Source organism: Leuciscus leuciscus (genome assembly GCF_965113295.1).
Source record: "Leuciscus leuciscus genome assembly, chromosome: 22".
Lineage (NCBI taxonomy): Eukaryota > Metazoa > Chordata > Actinopteri > Cypriniformes > Leuciscidae > Leuciscus > Leuciscus leuciscus.
In genome coordinates this window covers 12,178,091-12,203,085 of record NC_138746.1, presented here as the reverse complement: position 1 = coordinate 12,203,085, position 24,995 = coordinate 12,178,091, and the positions used below count along the sequence as shown (strand labels likewise).

The following is a 24,995-nucleotide window of genomic DNA, read 5'->3' as shown; positions in this document are numbered from 1 at the left end:
TGATTTTAACACATCACAGTTGTTCTGCAATATCAAAGATCTAGATTTACTGCTAGAAAAAAAGCTACGGATACTGTAAAACATTTTTATAGAGACAAATCTGAGTTAAACCAGAACTAAAAAGAAATGCATAAATTCATAACAATTGGACATTGCTTTTTCTAGTCAATATAATAAAGGGACAGTTCATCCAAATATAAATTGTCATCTTTTACTTACCCTCATGTTGTTTCAAGCCTGTATGACTTTCTTCTGCGGAACACAAAAGAAGATATTTTGAAGAATGTTGGGGTTCAAACAACCCATTGACTTTCATGGTATGGGGAAAAAAACATTTTTGAAAATATCTTATTTTAGTTCACAAAACAACTTAAGTCATACAGGGTTGGAAAAGCATCAGGATGAGCAAACTACATCATTTTTATTTGGGGGGGGGGGGGGGGACTATCCCTTTTAAAGGGTTAGTTTAACCAAAAATGAAAATTCTGTCATAATTTACTCACCCTCATGTCGTTCCAAAACTGTAAGACTTTCGTTCATCTTCGGAACTCAAATATATTTTTATTGAAATCTGAGAGATTTCTGTCCCTCCATTGAAAGCAACGCAACTACCACTTTGACGCTTCAAAATGTTCATAGAGAAATCGTAAAACAAATCTATATTAATTGAGTGGTTTAGTCAAAATTTTCTGAAGAGACACAATTGCTTTATACACTAAACAGATTTAATTTTTATTCACATATAAACATTCATCAACGCACAGATCTAACATGGTAAACGGAAGCTCAAGCTATATGTCCTAATGAGGTTCATTCTCGTGTTACGCAGCACGTTTGAGCTTCCGCAACTGGTTTGTTCTCACGCATCAAGCAGGTTAGTTGAGATTCTGTTTATGTTTGCTGATCAATGTTTATATGTGAACAGAAGCCTAAATAAAATCTGTTCATCATATAAAGTGATCGTGTCTCTTCAGAAAATTTGGACTAAACCACTCAATTCATATGGATTAGTTTTACAATCTCTTTGTGAACGTTTTGAAGCATCCAAATGGTAGTTGCATAGATGTGTCAATGAACAAACAGAAAGGACTCCGATTTCATTAAAAAAAATCTTCAGTTGTGTTACGAAGATGAACGACAGTCTTACAGGTTTGGAACAACATGAGGGTAAGTAAATGATGACAATTTTCATTTTTGGGTGAACTATCCTTTTAATTTTACTATTGTCCTCTGACATTTTACCCACCTGTGATGTTCAAGTCAAATTTCACTCACATTGAAAACAATTAAAAATACATGATTTTTTTTCACTAGAGTACAAATCTAAAGACTCCTTTTAAGAAATTATAACAGAAAAAAACACATTGAATATGGCTGTAACAACACACATTTAGTGAATAAAATGTTTAAAACTTAAGCAAAATATATCTTTTTTTGCTGCTTAATTAAAATCACTTTGGGTATTTAATAATATCTTATATTTATATTTTTTTAAACTGCTGTATTACTCTATAATTTGTAAACAGATGATATGTGCATCTTAAAGAAACATTTTTACATGCATATTTCACAAATAAATCTCCAGTCCATAGTGTCTGAAAGTCACTATGAACTCACTTTGCAAAATCATTGCAACAAATCACTTCATCCCTACATGCAAAACAATGTGCTGTAGTTCTACAGGTGTTCTGAAAGTAGTGTAGTGGCTTTAGTTGCTATGCTTTAAGATGAAAGATACAATTATATCAGTGGGGCATTGTACCACACTGCACCCTATCATAGAGAACAGTATATATATTTGATTCATATATTTAAGATGCTTAACATGTTACAAGCCAACGTTTAAAGAAGGCCATAACTGACCTTCAAAAAAATAATTTAACATAAAGATGGGAAACTTACTATAATATATATATAAAAAAAATGTATTCTTATATTCTTGACAATGCCTAACTCCACCACTAGTGATATTTAATGTGTATTCTTCTTTATCAAAAAAATTGTCAAAAATAACTCCAAGACATACAAAGGTTAATTAAATTGTCCAAACAGGGATATGTTTGGAGGTACAGTTTCATTTGTTAGTTCTGAACATGCAGGTCACGTGACAGTGTTATCCATAAGTTAAGAATAGGCTACATCCTAAGGTCAAAAGTGCAGGCTTGCCAAGGAACGGTGTGCTCACGTTACAATGACAGCACATAAAGCATTTCACAGCACACAAACACAATATTCCATTACCTTTAATCTTCACAGTGGGTGAATTTGGGCCGGCAGACTGTTTCCTCCATCCTCTCCAGTTCTGGCAGAGGCTTTCCGCCTCTGATATGAATGAGCACAGGGAGTCCTCCTCAAAACGGTCCGAATCTTCAAAGGAGAACCTCTCTCCGTCTTCCCACTCAGCGAACATCAGTTCCATCACATCCGCTGTGTGGAGACCTGAAAGCTCCAACTGAACGTGCCTCTGAGCTTCTGTTGTTTTGAGAAAGTGACACTCGCTCAGGGGGAGGGGAAACTCACACTCAACCCAAACACCCTGAGAAGCCCCTCAAAAAAGCCTGCGTTTCTTAAAAATGTAGGCTATATTTAGGTTGTCAGATGGAGCATTTGCACGTCACTGCGGTGCAGTTAAGTGGAGTTAATCCATGCTTTTAGACCCCAATTGCTGGAGACGCTTAGGGGTCTAGTTCTTGAAAAAAGTGACAGCCCATAGCTAAAGATTTAATAAACCTATATACTTATGACTTCCCCCCCTATATAAGTGGTGTCTTACATCGTCAAGTGTGTACGTACAGGACAGAACACTCCAGATATGTATTACTGGACCTTTGTTGAGGTTTAAATCTTATGAAATAAGATTTTGAAATCAATAAGCCCCTCTTTAGTGTAGTATTCAAACTACATAGCAAGTAATGTTATTTGACAGCATGAACTGTAGTGACTCACTTGCATGTAAACATGTTAGCAGAGTTCTGGTCGTTTTAGCAAGCAGGAGTTCTTTTCACTCAAATGTTAATTTAAACCCCCTCTCCTCTGTTCGTCCTATCAGCTGAGCCTCGAGTCCCACAACAGCTCTAAGGCTAACAAAACAAGAGAGCGGTGAAGAAAAACAGGTCCCCAAGTACACCTAGTGACCCTCTGCAGGGATATTTCTCTTAAATAAGGCCATATCACAGTAGTAAACCTGTGTTAACCAAAAACAACCCAGGTACGGTTGTTTTTATTTCGATCGAGGTAGCTCTGCTAACTCCGATAGGCTAACGTTAGTCGATTAGCCTGCTAGCGTTCCGGCTAACCCGAAATCCCAAACACTTCAAAAACGGTCAAAATAAGCGCTGACACGACCTGTGCTTATATGTCCCTACACATAATCAGACGGAATAACACTGTTTTAATGTTTTGGCACAAAAGCCTTGGTCCCTAATCCGAGTCTTGTCGATCCACTGATTACCCAAAACAAACGACCGGCCAGTGCTTTTATCTCAGCATTTTGCCTCAACGTGGGTTTAAAAAAAAAAAAAAAATCAGACGACTAAAATTCAGATTTGACCCCTCGACCGGGACAGACGTCCATCTGTGGAAAACACATTTGTCTTTATGCCACTTCTAGCTGCCTCATATGTCTTCTCCTTTGTGTGTAAAAGCTTGTCATCCGCTTGTCTACATGTGCCACCGGCCGGTTCTTTTCTAGTCCTCCGTTTCAAAGCAGCCAGCGCTCTCTGGATCCAAAATGCCTTTAAAAGCTGACAATTTGGAGTCGAGATCCCCCCTGTTCTTTCTGTCCTGTCCCCCTCTCCTCTGCTCGGCTCGGGAAGATGAAGATGGCTCTCCAGCATCAGCTGATCCGCACTTCCGCTCCACATTAAAGCCAGACAAACACTAGTCTCTCATTACAGAATTTAGCATTGCATAATAAATTATATGGCAGTTATTTGTTCGTTAGTATGTAAGTTTAGAAAATCATAAATCATTTATAATGCATTTCAACTGTTTGGTTTACCTTAGCCTATACTTGTGCAACAGATTGTCATGGTCCGATTGGGTCAGTCTTGAACTGTGTGATTTAGGACATGAGCTTACATTCAAAATCAAATACCTCAATAACAATGAACGAATGCTTGATAGTGACTTGGATAGAGCTTCTTTTAGCAATGCAACAATTCATTTAGCTGTGTTGGTATCACACAAATAGTGGATTTTTATCATTTTCAGAGCCAGTATCCATTCCAGCATACTTTTTGGAATTTGGTGCCACCCAAATTGCAGGATAATATGATTACAATTTACAATATGCTATAAGTCCACTGATGTTTTTTATTGTTATATTTTTTTAATACAAAAATTAGGCTGCTTAGGCTACTTAAAATGAATAAAGCATGGCAGGATGTAACAGACAAAAAAAATCTGATTCTATTATATTTATCTTGAAATAAGAAATTGTTTGACTGTTTCAAAATTAGGTGACATTATTAAGATGTCATACTATCAAACTGGGCATTTACTTTTATTACAAAGGATTTTATAATTTGATGTCTAAAGTAATGGGCATTGGGTCTCAATATTTCTGCAAAACTGCTGGAAGTAATATTAGATTTTTTTCTAATATTCTAATATTATTCTAATAATATTCTGTAATATTCTATAATGATAATATTCTAAAAGTCAGATTATCTTCAGACTATAATTAATAAAGGTTGCCAACTGTATATTCTGTTCTTAAAACCATTTAGAAGTATGCTGGAAAACTGTTTGTTATTTTATTTTGTTTTGTTATTTATTTAGTGATTTTTTTCTACTTGCTTTAATCGATAAAACAACTTAATCTACAACAAATTTATATACCTATATTTATTTGGATGTTGCAGAATCAATGTTTATTGAAATAGACTTTGATAATAAATATTTTAATGACTCATTTATTTAATTCATTATAATTTCTAGCAGATATAAAGCATGATCATATTGTTGTGTACCTGCAACATAATTAGGCTGTTAAAGAGTAAATTTCACCATTAACAATAATAATACATATTCAAAACCCTTTCATGTGTATTTTTTAATCAGCCTGTTCCAATGTTAAATTTTAAACATTTAATACAAACACAATTTAAGATAAATGATTAATATCATGATGCCTTAACATTACACTATGCATTTTGATTTGCTTGTAACAAGAAAATAAAGTGCAGAGAAGGACATGCATTTAAATCTGTTTAACCCATTGTTTCCATGTTATGTTTGGTACATTTGGTGTCTAATCATTTGACTATTCACAGCTTTGCTAAACTGATTTAAACAAGCTAAATTTGGCATAACCACCTATACATTTTTACATAATTACATCAAAGTTTCTGTTTGGTATTGATGAAAAACATACTGTTCATAAACATCAAGAACCAAAACATCTAAATAATTTGAACAGAATGGACTACATGGAATTGTACTTAAGGTATGCTTTGCCATTAAACTTGACTAATTACTAAAGTGGTCTTCCCCACCTCTCCTTCTGTCTATGCCTATTTCAGCAATTCTTGAGAAACAATGAATTTGTACGCCTATATCTTGTTATGTAAATAAATACAAAAACCTGAACACTGCAGGAAGCAAATGTAACATCACTAAAGCCCCTTTAACACAACTTCCATGTAATATAATGACTGACAGAAAATGATAACAGATGACATCATTTACTTTTCAGCAGCAGATTCTGACCATATGTGAAATAAATATGAAAAAAAGACAGTTGCCCTGAATATTAGTCGTTTGTATTGTAATTTTTACCTACAACATACAAAGCCCCTAAGGTGACACGGTGGTGAAAAAAAAAAAAAAAGAGATAGGAGGAATAATTAACACTTTTGGGTTCTTTTGCAAAAGTATTGCGTTCCCCCGAGAAACTTTGCGTTCACTCACAAAAGCATTGAAATATAGTTTTCCACCCACATCATATCATTTACAGCACCTGTATGCAAAAGTTTGTCAAGCGTTTATATAGTTTTTGCTCCCATCTTATATTTTGTTAATCACCATGTCCCCATGTCATCCAGCCGATTAACAGTCCAATGCTTCATTTCACTGATATTATTACCTCTCTTCGGTAGGGGCTTTAGAAAAATGTAATATGTATAAATAAACTGACGCTGTTTTTTTGCATCCCACCTGAAAAAACTCTAAATTGCAAGCTCAGTAATGATAGTCGTACCCTACATACCTTCAACAAGAGTACAAATAACCAAGTGGAATGTTGATACATTTTTACATATATGCATGCCGCTCCTTACCTAAATGAACTTCAGCTCAACAAAATATGTTTAAGTGCAATATGTGAACTGATTTAAGATTCCAGAAAAGCCAGACCAGAACACAGATTTCCCACAGATAATCCACTTTGTTGGCATGCAGAATAGTGCAAAATAACATATTTACAAAGGCTTATCTGTCACAGACCTTTCAGTCCTGGAAAACTCCACTCACTTAATGCAGCTGTCCCTCAAAAACATACATTTGTGGCTTTACGTTCTTGTGCATGTTCACGAACGTTTCATGTGTACAGAAATGGAACTGAAATGGCATGTGCAACACAAAAAACTGAATCAAACCTGCTTTAAACCTAATGGCCAGCTGGTGATCCCTTCATTCATAATATATATTTATACAATGCAATAAGTGGCTTTAATGTCAACATTGTAACATCACGCTTTGGCAGGGCTGTGGGTGACTTTCTCAATCCACTTCAGGAACCGGCCGACCCGTGTGTATACACCGGGATAGGTGGGGTCGCCACAACCATGACCCCAGGAGATGATTCCTGTGAGCATCCAGTGCCCACCATCGCCCTGGCACACCAGGGGACCCCCACTGTCACCCTGACAACTGTCCACACGCCGATGGTTCGACAAGCTCCCGGCACACAACATGCGGCTGGTGAAGCGACTGCCGTAGCGTTTTTTACACTTCAGAGAGGGCAGTAATGGAACCCAGGCTTGCAGTAGTGTTCGGGAATACTCAGAGTCTAATACAAGAAGAGAAAAAAATGAGCATCTCCAAACCTTTAAAAAAAAAAACATTTCAATGTATGTAAATAAATGATATAATATAAAAATATACAGTACTATTCAAAGGTTTGGGGTGAGTAAGATTGACTACTTTTACATTATTTTATTCAGCAAGGACGTATTAAAGTGACAGTAAATACATTTATTCCTAGTTCTGTCATGAAACTCTAGCTGGCTGGTGGGTCCTTAACGCAAGCTGATGATATTTACAGTGTTAACTACTTGGCACAAGCTGATTGGTTCATGTCGCATCTGCAGCCAATAAGCTTGCTGCTCAACATTTAAATGGCATTCTAAGTTTGTCTAAAACCCTCCACCTTCCCCAGCTCCACCCAGTGTTGCCAGATTAGAAATGTCGAAGTATCGTACCAAAACCTCAAAATTATCGTTTTTTGAGAAAAATTATCGTACACGAACCAAACGCATAAAATATAGCTATTTTCCAACAATTTTATTTTCCAAATAATTTTACAGCCAATTTAAACAAGCTGTGTAATGCGCTCACACTAACTGGAGGAAGTCTGGCTACTTAACTTTTTTTTTGCCAAAGTGCAAAAGATATGCCGACAGTCCACATTTTGAACTAGAAAATTGTAATTGAACATAATTAAAATTGTAGTGTAGTGTAAAAAAAATTGTAGTGCAAAACTGTAGTGTAGTGTTGACCGTGTGGTGCCTGTGTGTGTGTGTGTGTGTATACGTGCTTGCGTGCAGGCAGGCAAGCCTGCAAAATGATTCGGGGCCAGAGAGAGAGGCGGTAGGATGTGTGTTTGGACGAACGACTGAAAACTCTGAAATTATCGTACATTATGGGATTTTTTTCATTATTGATCGTACATCGTACAGCAAAAATCCACTGCAGCAGCAATTCAGCAGCAGCAGCAACGTAGCAGATTTATTCCGCCAAGACCAAATACATTAACATTGTCATATCCATTACCATGCTAAAAATCTTCTGAGAGTTGTCATGATAGAAATAATGTTCCAAAAGATTTTCCTTTTGAAAGACTGTTCTTTTGAGCTTTCTATTCAGCAAAGAATTCAGGGAAAAAAATATCACGTTTTCCAACAAAAATATTAAGCAGTTTTTAACTGTTTTCAATATCGATAATAATTAGAAATATTTGTTGAGCAGCAAATCAGTATATTAGAATGATTTCCAAAGGATCATGTGATACTGACACTGAAGACTGGAGCAATGGCTGCTGAACATTTATTTCAGTTTCAGTTTCGATTTCATTTCAAATTCAATTAAATTTTTTAGATTTAATATATAAGTATATATTATATTTTTTTTTACTGTATTTTAATTGTCATATTATAATATTTACATACATAAATATTTGTTTGCAAAACTAGTTTTTTATCTTAATTTTCCTTATTCTATTTAATATACTGTTTATAAATAATTCATATTTATATAGTTTTTTACCCAGCATTATTAGCATAGGTCTTTCTAAAGGAAACAATTAATCATCATCAGTGTGTTCAAATCACTGATTTGATTGAATATGTTTAAGTTTGCAGTACCTGTAATTCCCCAGCCGGTAATAACACAGGCAATGGGCCTCTTGCCCCTCTTGTTGCTGTGAGCCGGAAGGCAAACTGCATTAGTGTGCGGGTTAAAGGCCACACAGTTCCCATCTGTACCCTTCAACTTCAGTAAGGCAATATCATACTCCCAGCCCTGGCTGTTATACTTCCTGTGGATCACGATGCGCTCAGGAGAGAGAGTGCGCTCAAAGTCGTCCCTCTCCTCTGTGTGGTAGTCGCCGAGCCGCAGAACGTAACGGGAGGGGTCAGAACCAAACCTGAAAAAAGAGATGTTCATGCACAGCATGTTTATTTATTGCCAAGATGTCATGAATGGCATCAATTGTTACAGCATAAAGTGGTTATCATTCTATGGAGAGCCACTAGATGTCAGTAGAGTCTCTCTCTCACCTCTTGAAGCAATGAGCTGCAGTAATGACCCAACAGGAATTGATGAGAGTCGCCCCACAAAGTGGATGTGTGCCTTTCGATTGAGACCTCAGCCACAAAGACACTTGCCACGGCCAGTCCCCACTACATGACAGTTAAACATGGTTTAAAACACATGTGCCAAGAAATTTACTCTTTCTGTTCATGTTGGTTTTATATGGTTAACACTTTTACACCATTTATAAAAAAAAAAAAAAAAAAAAAAAAATTGAATGTGGTGTAATCACCAAAACAAAACATTTTCAGTGACCTTGAGCTTACAATTGTACACATCTTAATAATTGTTTTTACAGTTTAATATATATATTGATAAAAAATTAGGTAAAACATTAACATTGTGAAATACTACTTTAAAATAACTGATTTATATTTTAAATATATTTTGGCAAAGCTGAATTATCAGCATCATTACTCCAGTCTTCAGTGTCACATGATCCTTCAGAAATCATTCTAACAAGCTGATTTGTTAGAAACATTTCTTTATATTATCAATATTGAAAACACTGCTGCTTAATATTTTTGCGGAAACTGTGATAATTTTGTTCAGGATTCTTTGATGAATAGAAAGTTAAAAAGAACAGCATTTATTTGACAGAAATCTTTTGTAACATTATAAATGTCTTTACTGTCCCTTTTGTTTATTATACAGTAAATGTGTAGTCACTTTCATGTAACTGTAAATATACAAACATTATATGATGTTCTCTAGTGACCACAGTGCAATATAAGACAATAACATCGGCAGCTGGCCAATAAACAATAAATACAGAGATTCATAAAAACAATGCAGATGTTACAATGTTAGCAAACAAAATGAACCCTGACGTCCATTACCGTAGAGACTTGTCTCCTCCAATGATCCTTCTCCTGCGCCTCTGTGTGTTGGGTCTCAAACCACATTCCTGCTTGCTCATGCCGTTGTACTTTACAGGTTCAGTAGAGTAATCACAGATGACCCCCGCGTCCTCACTGTTCCTGCAATCATGGGCGTCCGGGCCTACAGCTGAACACTCACCCAACGAAGCCTCTGTTCCAATGCACTTCACGTTATCCAGATGGATGGGTCCCTGGCCCTCGCCGAAATAAGCCATGGAGCGGGCCTTCGAGACCCCACTGATATTGAAAAGGGGAAAGAGGAACAAGTAAGTGTCTGAAGATTTTGAGATGATCTTTTATCACAATAAACATGCTTACATGAATCCTAGCTGCCTGCAGACCACTCCAGCATTGATGTCATTCCAACCGTCATCACACACGCTGCCCCACTGGCCATTAATAAACACCTCTACGCGGCCCTCCTTACGGCTCTCACCATCCACCAGCCTCACCAGGGGACCTGGAACCACAGCATACAGCACAGAAAAGATGGGCCTCTATAGTGATGGAGATTCAGTCACTCTAAAGCCTGGTGTTGCTATGAAATAAGATACTGTGGAGGTTTGGAGATCAAGGTGCTCTCGTAGCTCTCATAGATGCCTGTCAGATCTCATTATTTGATGGTCCTGATGGGAGATTCAAAGACAGACTGAAGCTGGATCACGGATGCTTCTAAAAAATGTGATAAAGTCTGAGGCCCCTTCCTTAGGTCTCTTTCTAAGAGTTGAAATATGTTTGAGCCTATATGTAATATGGATAACTTCTCTCTTTTATCTCTTCACTCCATTGTTAATGTTCTGTTTAAGTTTATGTATGGCTTTAAGGTGTAATTTCTCTTTCGAACTGGTGCGGGTTGGGTGGGGGGGGTGTTTCTGGTTTTTGTTTTTTTCTCTCCTTTGTTTGTTTATTTTATGTATAACATACTTTTTGTGTTTGTATAAAAACTGTTATAAATAAAATTATAAAAAGGGCCTCTATAGACTTGAACATGCGGTGAATATATGAGAATAAAATTAATAGATAATTAGTTACAAAGTAAATCCATTCTCTTTTTTAAAGGATGATGTCATGCGAAATAATATCCCCCACGTGGGGTACAAAGGCATTTCATTGGCTAAGAATGTTTTTACGGGCACTCTTGTTATACAGCCCTACAATATGGTGTCAATATGGTGCCTGAAATGACAGAAAATAGCTTTTTTTATATAATTATTTTAAAATCACATTATGTTAACGAAGATTTGATGTCAGAGCAACAAATCACTTTCTGATGACTTCAATGTGTTTTACTCCATGTTCTAACCATGTTCTTCAAGATACAATGTTTTTTATAAGCATATATAAATATGCAAACATGCCATTTTATGATATGAATAAATAATTCTCATATTATAAAAGATGATGTTTCCTAATATCCAATTTGTTTTGGAGGGCTCTTAAAAGTGTAAAATGTTTCTTCTTGTGTAACATCTGGTTAGGATTTTGTGTTACTCTTGATGATGATAAAGCTAATAAAAGTGTTTACATGGAGTTTACGCACCTGCGGCAGGAGCCACTTCAGGAATTTCATTGTTATGTCCTTCTCTTTCACAGCGTATGCCCACATCTTCACTGTGGGAGCAGTCATGCTGCCCCCACTGACCATGAGCACAGTCCAGCAGAGAGCTCTCGCCCCCTTCACATTTCACCTCATCCAGCAAGATCAACCCTGTACCCTCCCCATACATCCCATCTGGAGCCACCTTAGCACGCCCTCTGTTGGACAAATAGCGGTATTGCAGCAACAGATCAGACGGCTGAATGAGAACATTTATACAGTCATTCATTCTTGGTTTCCTGAGACCAAAAGATCTCAAATTAAACTTGAAAACATCTAATATGCACAAATGTGCTGCTTTTAGTTACTTCAAAGTAGCACATCATATGCTTACATACATTAACATTAGGAATATGTTATCAATCAGCTTACCGAAAACCCAGCTGCCGACACACCACCTGGGCATGACGTACAGTCCAGTTGTCATCACATACAGTGCCCCATTCTCCAGCGTAATAAACCTCAAGGCGTCCTTCCCATGGGCTATCAGCTCCTACTAGACGCAACACTCCATCTACAGCAGCATTAGCATGGATATTAATCTATGCACTTACAGACAGATGAAATTGTGATAAAAGTAAAAGGGGCAGAAATTTTGGTCCCTATAGTACTTTCAATGTGTTATCAAACGGGCAGTGATGTTGTCTAACACAGTTCATGTCATCTTCACCTGTAAATGGGTTACAAGACACTCCAGCGTCCTCCATGTGGTCACAGTTGTGCCGGCCCCAGGGCGCATGAGGACATTCCTCAAGAGACAGTTCATTTCCTGTGCAGTGCACGCCATCCAGTACAATAGGTCCTGTGCCCTGCCCAAAGTGTGCCCATGTCCACGCCTTTGGTACACCACTAAAAATAAACAAATGCCTGTGATTCTTTCCCATGCCGAAACAGTCAAGAAGTTTGGGGTCAGTTCTTTTTTAAATGAATACTTTTATTCACAAATGATGCATTAAATCAATCCAAAATTACAGTAAAGACATTTAAATTTTACAAAATAAAAGTATTTCAAAATGTTGCTTGAACTTTCTATTCATCAAAGAATAGAAGTTCTTTGACTATTACAATTGTTGTATTTTTGATCAAATAAATGCAGCCTTGGTGAGCAAAAGAGACTTCTTTCAAACTTTTGAAAAACAGTATACATTTATGATTATAACCAGGGGGAAGAAAGATACAGAGGTACCATATTAGTTCAGTTACATAACTTTGTAATGATACTTACAGTGCAAAGGCATTCAAGATAATCATTATTGATGTATATAATGTACAATAAGAGGATAGTGAGAAGTGTAGTAGAAAGTGAACACAGCAAAGTATTTGGGTCTGTGTGTGCGTGTCTACGGTTGTAACAAAAAACTGAACAGAAAAAAATGTTAGATGGATGGTGAAGGGTAAAATCAGTTGCTTTCGATCCCACAGCAGATTCATGGAGTGAGTCCCTGCACCCCATCAATCATTCATACACTCCTTCCATTCATCTATATTAATAAAGTTCACTCACTGAGCTAGTGCGTGTAAAAAGGACTGTCCTTTTAAGCAGCACTCAGATTTGTGCATGACATCATCAGTGTCTCCCAGCTCAAAGCAAAACATTTATAAATATTTCTAAACATTTCTAAACAGAAAAGAGCTCAGTAACATCCTGATGATGTCCTTACTTACAAAAGCTTTCAAGCAACATTAGAAGAACTTGCAATATATCCTCATACTCACGCTTATAAGATAAGTTTCTTGTTTTTTCAAAAGGAAAGCCACAAGGCAAATCATGGAATTTTTTTAATTTTTTTAATTTTACTAAATGTTTTTTTTTCAGGGCTGTTAAAGTTAACGTGTTAACTTAAGATATTTAATTTAGCAACTGTATTTTCCTTTTTATCTACAGCCTCAGCCTGAGAGGTATGAAATAAAATCCAATCTGTCAACTTAATAGAAAATAAATAATATTAATATTATATTATATTTTAATATATACAGTATATAAATTATTTAATTGGAAGTATTTTATTTAAGTAGTCTTTCTTAAAAAAAATCATGAAGTCATATTTGGGGGTCCTTGGCATAAAAAAAGGATACATATGATGACATATTTCTTACCCCAACCCCAACTGTCTGCAAACCACTTCAGCATCAATATCATCCCATTGGTCATCACAGATAGTACCCCACCTCCCGTTATGGTACACCTCCACACGCCCCTCGAAATCCTCAAGGCCTCCCACGAGCCTCAGGGGGGCACCGTTACCTAAGCAAAACATTTCATTTATTCCGATAATTCATTTACTGCAGCAGAAAATGATTAGGACAAAATAATCAGTGAAACATTTCACACTATCTTGAGAGCAGAAGCTTAAAACTATGATGCTATATGCATCAGTAGAGATACTTTTACAAGATATATGTCTCCCACATATGGCATAATGCTTAGTAGCATGTATGTGTGCATGGTAAATGATGGGGACGTATAAGAACCCTTGGCAAAGCCTCAGAGATCTCAGATTGCTTTCTCCTTCCTAATGTTTCTGTGTGAATAATTCACAGCTCTCCCTAAATATACCTGACCTTGTTCTAGCAAACTGTCCCATTACAACAGGCACACGGTTTATGACTCTGCTTCTGTCTGTCATGAATTCTGTCTTCATTTAGCTCCACAGAAGGCCTTGCTAAACCCCTGTTGAAAATATATCTTACAGGAGCATGATCAGCAGAAACAGAAGCTCAGCTATTTCTTTATGAACTGTGAATCTGACAAATTTAATTGACAGCATGTGACAAAGATAATGTTTCCTAACTTGCATTTGTTCTCTCTCTATATATACATCTACATCTAAATAGGCCCTATAAATCGAAATCTATATGTACATCTATATTTATATACCTTTCAAAAGTTGAAGTAAATAAAAAAATGTTCATGCATTAAATGGATCAAAATTGAAAGTATATACAGAATACCCCACTCAAATGAAAAAACGAACTTACCCTCTGGGACAGCACACACCACTCCGGCCTCATTGCCATGGTTACAGTCGCCGGAGACATATTTCCGGCTCCGGCACTTCAGCAGAGAATCTTCATTGCCATGGCAGCCAAGACGTTCAAAGTGGAAGAGACCAGATCCAGGTCCAAAGTAAGAGTGGCGAAGCGCAGTGCCGATTTCACTGTTGGGGAGTTAGCAGGTAATTAAATGAGAGCACATACTGAGCGATAATCAGTTCAGAGCCTCTAGCTAATAATGAATAGAGTTTGCAGCTTATACCCGAGCCTCAGTTGTCTACAGATCACACTGGCATCTCGATCAGTCAGGTGAATGTCACACACTGCTCCCCAACGGCCATTCAGGTAAACTTCAAGACGACCACTTTTATTAGACGAAGCCCCCACCAACCGAGCCTCACCTGGAGGAAGAGCCATGTCACATGGCATGCAGGTAAACAAATAAAATATTTAATCTTTTTTAGTAACTGTTAAGTGTTTTATTTTGATTTATTTATTTTAATCCTACATTTTTAGGATTTAATTACTTAATAGCTTTTCATTAAACTCACAAACCCCCTGCAGTTCCCTCAAGAAACCCAGTTTGGGAAACCCTGACGTGATGTAATATGTAATGCACTTCATATTGTTGATAAAGAATTTAATATATTTTCTCTCTCTTTGTATTTTTATATCAATATGGTACAAGATTATCATGTTCAAATCAATGTGACAATGTGAAATCTTTGTGTTCGTGTGGACTATTTGCCTGTTTCCCGGTCTGGATTATCTGTGTTTTTGTCTTTGTCTTTTTGGTCACTTGGATTCTCTCTCTGCCTCGTCCCTACGCACCCTTTACTATATATATATATATATATATATATATATATATATATATATATATATATATATGCTTATCAAATGCTTTTTATGTTTTGAGAAATCCAATTCTCCATTCCCTTACTGTTGCAGATACTGTCTTCTTTCTATTCTGTGGAGAGCAGACATCCTGAAATATAATTACCTTTTACCTCTGTCTTCTTTCTCCTTGACTAGAGGACAACTTAAAGTAAAAGTGGCACAGCTTACCCCACTATCACCCATTTACATCTACAGACTCTGTGAATCAACTCTCTATAATTAGTACAGAATGATCACATTAGAGACACTGTGTCTTGCAAATGATCATCTTGCTGCCACACGGCATGCTCACAGACATTAATTTAAATACACACTAATTGTTTGAGTCTCTAACCGTGTTTAATGTTATTACATTGAAAAGAAAAGGAGGAGAGAGGCAGACAGAGATAATCACAGCTCCCAGAGATGAGGCAGATAAGATTTCAACACCAGCTTGGGACTGAACCACAGACACAGGCAGGTGATGATGACAGACCAGCACAAAGAGATCCAGAGAGCGAACAGACACTTTCAGAATGGGAGTAATACAGAGTAACAAATACACATGAGGGACGTGAGTCTGATTGATTATTAGACAATAAATGCATAGATAGGGGAAGACGAATAGAGTATATTAAAAAGAGAGGACAGAGAGAATCCTTGACTGTGGCTGTGAGCTGTGACTGCCATAATAAACGTCACTCGATTTCTGTACAACACCTACGCTAATATGACAGCTAGGACACAAATACTCACCAGGACACATTCACTTAATAAACACAAACAGCACGGTACAGTAAGTGCTTTTCAATGTCAAATGTAGCAAGACTAGAGCCACCTGCAACCATGCGCTACAGCCCCAAATGTTATTTTATTTTCTGCATTTTTTAATATTCTAGTTGTTTCTCTTACTGTATGTATGTACTGCAGCAATTTAAATTATAATGACAACGGATTTAACATGGAATGAGTATTCCAATAACCCATTTGTATGTAAAGGACTCAAAAAGAAAACTTAGATACAAATTAGCTTGTGCTTCAATCTCTATGTACAATGCATTTTGTTTATGCTTTTGTACTGCCTCTATGCAAATAGACCTAAAATAAATAAATAAATAGAACAGTAAATTAATGAATAAATAAATAAACATGTAAATAAACCTATACATAAATACATACAGTTAGGCTCCAGAAAGGCATGTGTTGATCATAACGGTAATTAATTTGAGAATAATAAAGATGAATCAGAATTAGCTCACACGTTTGTCAGATTTACCAGTCTGTGGGTACATTTAATATGTCTAGAACATATTCAGTGCATAATTTCCCTAATAATAACTTAGCTGGTCACAGTATATCTCTGATGTCTAAAATGATCCATGGGAGAGTCATGCTATAGACTGATATAATATCTGTAACGATAACCCGCCTGCTCAAAATTTTTAAGAAACAACCTGATGAAACATTTTTGCATAGTAACACTTATCATTTTCAAGCTTCAGATCAGAAATAGTTTTGCACATGTGTTGGTTGGTTTGTAAATGGCTTTTGTCACTTTTACGGTCTGTCCACACAAAACATTTTTTGGCATTCCACTGCTCTGCTTTTCCATTGTTTTTCTATCTAAACATGCGCTGGACTGACATGTTGGACTGTTGCACTCCTGTCTTCTGAAAACACAGTGCTCAAGTTAAATGAAGTTCAACTTTTAAAAACTCTCAAGAGCATGTTTTTTTTTACATTCCACTGACCTGCGTCTCGCATTTGTGTGTGTGTGTGTGTGTGTGTGTGTGTGTGAATGGTCCCTTACTCTTCCTCAAAACTCAAGGTACAAAAAGATATTAAAATAACAATAAAGCTTTTGTTTAAAAAACAAACAAGGAATGCTCACCCTGGTGGCAGTCGCAGTAGGCCCATCCGATTGCTCCTGACTTCTGTCTGAAAAAGCACCAGGGGTTGGATGCACGGTCAGGATTTCTACAGTGGTTGTGGTCACCCAGCCCACGATCAGGGTACTGCAGCATGTAGTCTGGAAAGTCAGTCCATTTTAGACAGGAAGAGCCAGAGTCTGTCTGAGACACAGATCCATTGTAATACCCCAGCTCAGTGAAGCCCTCAGAGCAGGACAGAGGTCCTATGGGAAACATGCAAAATTTTAAGTTAAATTCAGCATTCAAACTTGAACAATGCCCTTGATGGAACATAAAATAATATTTTAATGCAGTGGCAAATAAAGCTCAACTCATTTTAAAATCCTTGGCATGAAAAAAATGTGCATGACCTAAAATGATAGGACCTTGTGTTATGTCAAAGCAGCAGTGTTGCAAACCTACGGTGGTCTTATTAGCTTTCTGATCTTGTAACTTTTTTTCTATGAGTGAAAACCCCTACAGTCCTTCCTCTGGGTGCGGAGGGCAGTGTGAGATACTAATGATGGCTTACTGCACTGCTGGAACAGCAAGACCTGTGAGGACCCACTATGAGTCACAGATTCAGACCTTACATGCCTTGTAGTGATGTGTTATACAATGTGTGTGTGTGTGTGTGTGTGTGTGTGTGTGTGTGTGTGTGTGTGTGTGTGTGTGTGTGTGTGTGTGTGTGTTGTGTGTGTGTGTGTGTGTGTGTGTGTGTGTGTGTGTGTGTGTGTGTGTGTGTGTGTGTGTGTGTGTGTGTGTGTGTGTGTGTGTGTGTGTGTGTGTGTGTGTGTGTGTGTGTGTGTGTGTGTGTGTGCGACATATATTTTCAAACAAATTAATATTAAGGAATTATTCAAATAACGAATCTACTTTTGCTTGCTTGCGTCAGTTAGCCACAATCAGGAAACTCCTTTTTCCAAATGATTCTAATCAAAATCATACAAGTAAACAAAAATATTGTGCCTTTGGAGCATTTTTGTGACCAAATTATATGATGTATTCTAGACAAGTCTCATGTGAGAGAGCATTCTCTAAAATATTTACTGTGTAGCAAGCAGCCAGAAACAACCATTTAATTTCATGCTTTAGTGTGGGTTGTTAAATTAATTTGTGAGCATTTAAACAATCATTTAATACCGCAATCCATAACTTATTAGTTACAATCTTAAGCAGTTCCCTATTCGCTGCCAGTCTGTTCTCTAATGCTTTTCTGGAAATGTGACTAGAAAGGGAGAAAGTCCTGGGCTTTGTGCCCACTGTCCAAATGCACGCTTAACTGGAGTCTTGACGTATTTTCAGACAAAAGACAGACGTTAAATCCATCCACCACAAGAGAAGGATATTTAAAAGTAGTAGTCACTTCATTGGGTGCTTTGGGGCATTTATAAAAGAGAATGAAATAAGGAGGAGACGCTCTTTAATGCAATTAGAGGTTTACATCTCCGAAGTTTACATCTCCGAAGTTTACATCTCCGAAGATATAAAGTCAGAATTGCATGATATAAACGTCGCAATTGAGTGTTATAAAATGAGAATTGTGAGATATAAACACAATTGCGAGAAATAATTTTGACTTATATTAGAATTCTGTTTATATCTTGCAATTCTGACTTTATAACATGCAACTACGACTTTATATCATGCAATTCTGACTTTATATCTCCCAATTGCGTGTTATAAAGTCAGAATTGCAAGATATAAACATGCAATTCTGAGAAAAAAAGTCAGAATTGCGAGTTTATTTCTCACAATTGCAACTTTATATCACGTGATTCTGACTTTATAACACACAATTGCGACTTTATATCACGTAATTCTGACTTTATAACTCACAATTGCGACTTTATATCTCACAATTTTGAAATTGTCAGAATTGCGAGATGTAAACTCGCAATTGTGAGAAAAAAAAGTTAGAATTGTGAGATAAAAAGTCACAATTACCTTTTTTATTTTTTATTCTGTGGCAGAAACAAGCTTCCATAGAATCGATCAGTTCTGAGTAAAAAAAAAAAAAAAAAAAGCTCCTGAGAATTTATGGGCCTGTTGTGCAGGATCAAACAGAGGACATTGTGCCCTAGTCTCTCTTTAGAAGCAGGTGCTAAACCCTTAGGGAGAGAGAGATGAGACAATCTCAAACTCTGAGTATTAGGGGCAAAAATGCTAGCAGATGTAACGCCAGAAAAGTATTTACACCTGTATGCATATACAAATCTACACCCAGCGGACACATAGCCTAACCCTGCTTGTGTAGATTACTTTAGACTTATTGAGCTGAGACAAATGCACTTAAAGACTGATGGCCAAGATAAGCATATTAGAGCTAAAGCATCACTAAAACTCTATTACGTCATTCTCTTTTATCTACATTATTCCAAAAATAACTGTAAACAAAGTACTGAAAAAACCTCACACAGTATCATTCCATATCTTATGAAAAACATGTTTCATCAGGGACCAGTATTAGATTTCCAATCTGAGCCATTTTTAAACTTCCAGTCCATCCATTATGATTATCTCAGTTTAGGCAGAGGCAACAGAGGAGCATGACATGGCTATCTGACATCTCACCGAACAAAAAACAAACAAAATGTTCCATAATCTAATGATAAAATATTGATAATTATTTTCATGGTATGGCTGATAACCAATATGTAATGCAATATAATATAATGTAATGCAATGTAATTAATATAATGTAATATAATATAACCATTATCAAATATATATATATGCATACATTTTATAATGTTATATTATATTAATTATATATATATATACACACACACATATATATACCAGATATATATAGGCAATAAATGAAAAAAATATAATATCAGTTAATAACTGGTACTGATATTGTGAATTTCAGAATCATAAATATGTGCATTGCATAGCTAGTCGATGATAAAACACCATACACTGTGTGAGTATAGTATATGAGCAAAAAAAAAAATCTATGGAAAAGAGATTTGATTGTTGATGTTTCCAATTTAAAAATATTTTCGACATTATAAATATGTGCACATTGGCAGGTTAATAGTTCAACAGTCTAAAATCTTTTCTTGCACATACTCACGTCTCGTCTCGTGAGAGCTCAGGTTCCACGCTGTATGTCGGTCTATATACATACAGTAAAGCAATTTGCTGAAATAGCATCAGGGTTAAGTTCCACTCATATTTATCATGGTGTTACAGTTATAGAGCACGATAAAGACCACCAACGAGACTCCTGGTGGTATCACAAGAGACTAAATATAAGTGGTTTAACAGCAGATGCTGCTGGCCTGTGTAAAATAAGTCTACATATGAGGCAATCATAGAGGAATCTCACACTGCCCCAGCATGAACTGGGAGTAGGTTGACGGTTCTGTGGGAAGGTTGAGTATATTTCAGCATCCTGCCCTAAGGATGTCAGCGCACAAACCTGTCTAGACTTGGAAGGCAAGGAAAGCAATAAAGTTCACAGAATATGAATATGACATGTGTAATATGCAAAAACAGTGGGACATTCAGTCAAGCGACTCCTCAAAGCCCATCAATGCCACAGTTGCTTCTCATCCGTTCACTGTCATCAGTAAGCGTTTGTGCTTTACTCATATTACAAGCACATTGAATATTGTGTTTCTCTCCATACAATCTTGTCTGAGAAGCAATTGTTGTGGTAGAGTATTTCTTGAACTCTGCCGTAGGGAAACATAGACAAATATATCTCTTGACAGTCGAGTGTTTTTGCGTCGGTTAATGTTGTATTAAATACAGTGCCAAGCAGGGATGTGGTTATTGGCACTGAAAGAGATGCTCTTTACGAGAACAAAGTACAGTGACATTTCAGCTGCAACCAATAAGTGTGTGCCTGAATTAGGTGGCATAATTTAATTTCCCAAGCAAATGTTCTCACAAAAGAGATGCTGGTATATCGCCAAATCTCGTAAAGAAACAAAATAGGATTCCAGCTTGCACCTTTATTTAACCTTTAAGAAATAGTGAAAAATATAGACTTGTAAATGCATGTAAGTGCCTACCTGAGCTCTGCAGGGTATTTAGGTATACAGCGCTCTGTCTTGCCTATGAAGAAAAAACAACAACAGTCAGTTTACTTATTTCACTAACAAAAAAGTAAAAAAAAGTAACAAGGACAAGGTTTTTTTGGACATGTTCTTTACCATATTCTTAGAATTACCATGTGAAATTAATGGGTAATCATTTGGTATTCATTTTGGTATATCATTTTGGTATTGGTATTTTGTTTAATATATACAAAAGTATCATGGTATCCCAATCTAATAACTTCACGGCATCACACTCTTGAAAATAACGGTTCCAAAAAGGGGGGTTTGCAGCGATGCCATAGATAGAAGAACCATTTTTTGGTTCTTCAAAGAACCTTTCAGTGAAGAGTTCTTAAAATAACCTTTTTTTTTCTTAGATTGAAGCACATATTAATAATCTAAAGGACTTTTCCACTAAAAATAACCTTTTGTGCAATGGAAAGGTCCCTTGGATGTTAAAGATTCTTCATGGAACCATAGATGCCAATAAAAAACTTTTTTCATGTGCATGACACTTTTGTAAGGGCATGACAAATAAATGAAGTGAATAATAATAATGGCTAGACAATAACTGGACATGAATTACGACTTAAACACATACAGCCTTATTTATTCCATTTTATTTGTTTTGTTTGAGTTACGTGTTGTTTTGATCCCAAAAACAAGCTGCCAGCCTTAGTCAGAGGTTTTCTCCCTAGAGGAAGGCTATTAAAGGTATCCGTTGCTTTACGACAGGAAAATGTCACAAAGACATGAGTTAATGGTGTGGAGCAGTTATGCTTTAGCAGAACTTCAGCTGAGATCAAAGAACACTTTCATGATCAAGCCATTATGTGACTGCTACTGTGTGAGATGGGTGTGATGAAGGGAATGAGCATCACACTTTTCTCTCATCCTCATTCCTCACTGAACTGCAAGCAAACAATGGGACAGGACGCTTGCAGTGTACTAGAGGGTGTAAGTACAATTAAGATGCAAGTTTCTCAAACCTTCAGACTTTAGGAACAACTAAGACAAAAAATAACAGCAAGTATACGTTAACTGTCCTATTGTACTAAGAAAGTGTTTTGTTTCAAGATGCACACCAGTATTTTTTTCTAAGGCATGTTTACAAAAGCTATTTAAATGTTCTAATTAAACTAAGGCCTAATCCTGGCTTGGTCAAAGCCCTGTCTGTGAAACCAGGCCTTAATATAAAATATTAAAAAGTAAACATATATAACTGAACATTTGCTGTAAATGTTTTAGTTGAGATGTTCTTGAAAATGGCGCAAAGCCTGACTCCAATACCAAAACCTAAATGACCCGAAGACAATAGAAGGGTTAAGCTTTGGTTGTCTGATGTGCTCAGCTTGCAAAGGATATGTACGGCTTTAGGATTTTCTCCCAAGTCATTATGTTCTGTTTATTACTTTCATGCATGTTTTGTTCATTCATATCTCCCTGCTGAAACATCTTAACAGTGTGGCTTTCAAGTATGTTGACTGGTTTTAGTGGGGTTTTGGACAGTTTTCAGCTTGTCAGGCCACAGCAGACCAGCTGAAGATCATCTTAAACCATCTGAAACCAGCAAACCCACTTATACTGGTTTAATGTTTTATTTTACAGTTTTATTTTATTTTGTTACATTTGTTACATGTAGGCTGCCGCTACTTAGTAATACCAGTAAATTATGCATAATTGCATGCAACTAACTCTAAACCAAACTCTATTCCTAACCCTATAGTCAGTGCATGGTGTTCATTACTTAAACTGTAACAAGGACATATTAAAATAGTGCAACCATGTTTTTTTTTTTATTAAGTAGGGACATAATGATTATAAAAAAAATTATATAGGACTAAAACTAAATAAAAACTAATAACGTAACATATTATGGAAACATATGGCATCATAAGGGACGTGTAAATATGCATATGCACGGCTCTCATTATCTCGTGATTATTATTTAGATACTTTAAATAGATTAAATGTATTCGGGGCAAAGTACACCTCAGCCACACAAAAAACGAACAAAGACTGCATAATTCCTTCTGTAACAATCACCACACACTTTCACGTGATACACGGCGATAATGTCACAGTGACGACGTCAAAAAGAGTCGTAATAACATGCAGGATAACATTTTTTAATCTTTCGCGTGTCGACTTCCATTCTAATTACTCATTTAACAGAAGAAAAATGTACAATCTCATTGTACAGACTAGTAAAAAAAAAAAAAAAAAACATTACTGTAGCCTACACGTATTTATTAGGCTAGCCTAAAAAACAGCTTTTTGTCGCCGTCTGAACTCCTCTACTAAAACCAAAGGAACGCGTAAATAAATCAATCACAGTCAGTTTGACTGTTTGTGAGCTGACTAGGAACTTATTAATCATAGCAAACTGAGTTTACATACCTCGCCGTAGACACCGACAGAGAAACGAAAGACAACAGCGATAGAGAGAATCCCAGTGATATCCATCCTGTCATTGACCATACATCCAGCACAACTGTCCCATCATCGCTCTCCGCGGGCATACAGGGAAAGTGGGACGCCTTCCCGCCTCAAAGTGTTTATAAATATATGTTCCAGAAGAAGAAACATTGAAAATGATCAGATAGAACAAAACAATATTGTGTAAACTTCTAAAAGTCCAACGACACGACTGACACCCCTCCCATGCTGAGGTCTGACTGAGGTTTGCGTTCACTGAGGTGAAGAAAGAAGAGACGCCGCTCCTGCAGCCTTCAGTACTACAAATGATTATAGGACATAAACATTTATGGAGCACAGTGCAGATAGGCTATGGCAAGCCGTTTTAACAATTATTCATTTAAACTAACTATCATTTATTTTTATATAACTAGTAGGCTACTTGGCTTTAATTAGTAATCCAATGGTGACGACCATCCTATTTGACTAGTAACTAATCATTAGATATAGGCCTGCTAATGTCAATAGGCCTATTGCTGACTTTTATTTGGTAGACAAAGATTAAATAAATTAAATAATATATAAAATATTTAAATTAGTTTAGGCTACTGTGATTTTATAAATAAACAACATTGATAGATTATGCTAAACAACTTGAGCCAATATTTTTCCCCCATGCATAGCTAATGCCAACATTGTTTTAATGACACTTAAATGAATAAAGAAAAATCTCTTGACAGTTACAGGACTAACCTGATCTCGTGAGAAAATTTAACTATGAGGCAGCAATTTCATATGAATTTCATATACAGTTATAAAAAAACACCCAAAAAATGTACAGTAAAAACCCAGCAGCTCTTGCCAGAAACTTGGTAGAAAATATGGTAGCAACAGATTTAACTTAAATTTACAGTAAATATACCAACCTATAATAATATATGTTTTGTGCCTTTGTACACTGACAGCCAATAAAACCAGGTGGTGATGAGAAAGTCACATGAATCAAAGATCATCACAAGCTGAAAAGGTAAATACTAATATAAAGGCGCACAGTGTCATTCACACAAATAGTAAATACCATCATGGTAACATATGACACTAACGAAATGGAATAAACATTAATGTAACATAAAAACCTAATGTAGCTACTGATTGAAAAAAACAAAAAAACTAAGAAATATAGTTATACACCATCAAATGTATGAAAATACATCAAATGTGAAGTGTC

The 24,995-nt window shown here is 36.4% G+C and overlaps 2 protein-coding genes and 2 long non-coding RNA genes across 10 annotated transcripts in view; 1 reads left to right on the top strand and 3 right to left on the bottom strand.

Moving 5' to 3' along the window:
* zswim8 (zinc finger, SWIM-type containing 8) overlaps positions 1–3,851 on the bottom strand; it is a 56,651-nt gene extending 52,800 nt beyond the window's left edge. For 3 of the 7 annotated variants that reach the window (XM_082154092.1, XM_082154093.1, XM_082154095.1), the window contains exons 1-2: positions 2,242–3,850; positions 220–252 (exon numbers count right to left, since the gene is read on the bottom strand). In XM_082154092.1, coding sequence (XP_082010218.1) covers positions 220–252; positions 2,242–2,419 — 211 coding nt within the window. In that variant the 5' untranslated portion in view covers positions 2,420–3,850. Of the gene's footprint in view, positions 1–219; positions 253–2,241 lie in introns of all 7 variants that reach the window. The other 4 variants (XR_014201654.1, XM_082154097.1, XM_082154094.1 and 1 more) reach the window with 2 other exon arrangements.
* Positions 1–24,995, top strand: part of LOC309486747 — a 251,941-nt gene that overhangs the window by 39,834 nt on the left and 187,112 nt on the right. The window lies entirely within an intron of this gene.
* Positions 431–2,235, bottom strand: LOC309486748. The gene is made up of 2 exons (XR_014201668.1): positions 1,352–2,235; positions 431–1,270 (listed from the first exon to the last, which is right to left on the bottom strand). It is a non-coding gene; the product is annotated as an uncharacterized lncRNA (long non-coding RNA).
* LOC309486651 (neurotrypsin) lies at positions 4,899–24,093 on the bottom strand. The gene is made up of 14 exons (XM_082154029.1): positions 23,750–24,093; positions 21,323–21,365; positions 17,276–17,518; positions 14,768–14,906; positions 14,491–14,669; positions 13,609–13,756; positions 12,182–12,360; positions 11,884–12,025; positions 11,455–11,669; positions 10,233–10,374; positions 9,873–10,151; positions 9,000–9,122; positions 8,586–8,866; positions 4,899–7,012 (listed from the first exon to the last, which is right to left on the bottom strand). Exons 1-14 carry the CDS (start codon positions 23,828–23,830, stop codon positions 6,693–6,695), a joined length of 2,514 nt encoding a protein of 837 aa, XP_082010155.1. The 5' UTR covers positions 23,831–24,093; the 3' UTR covers positions 4,899–6,692.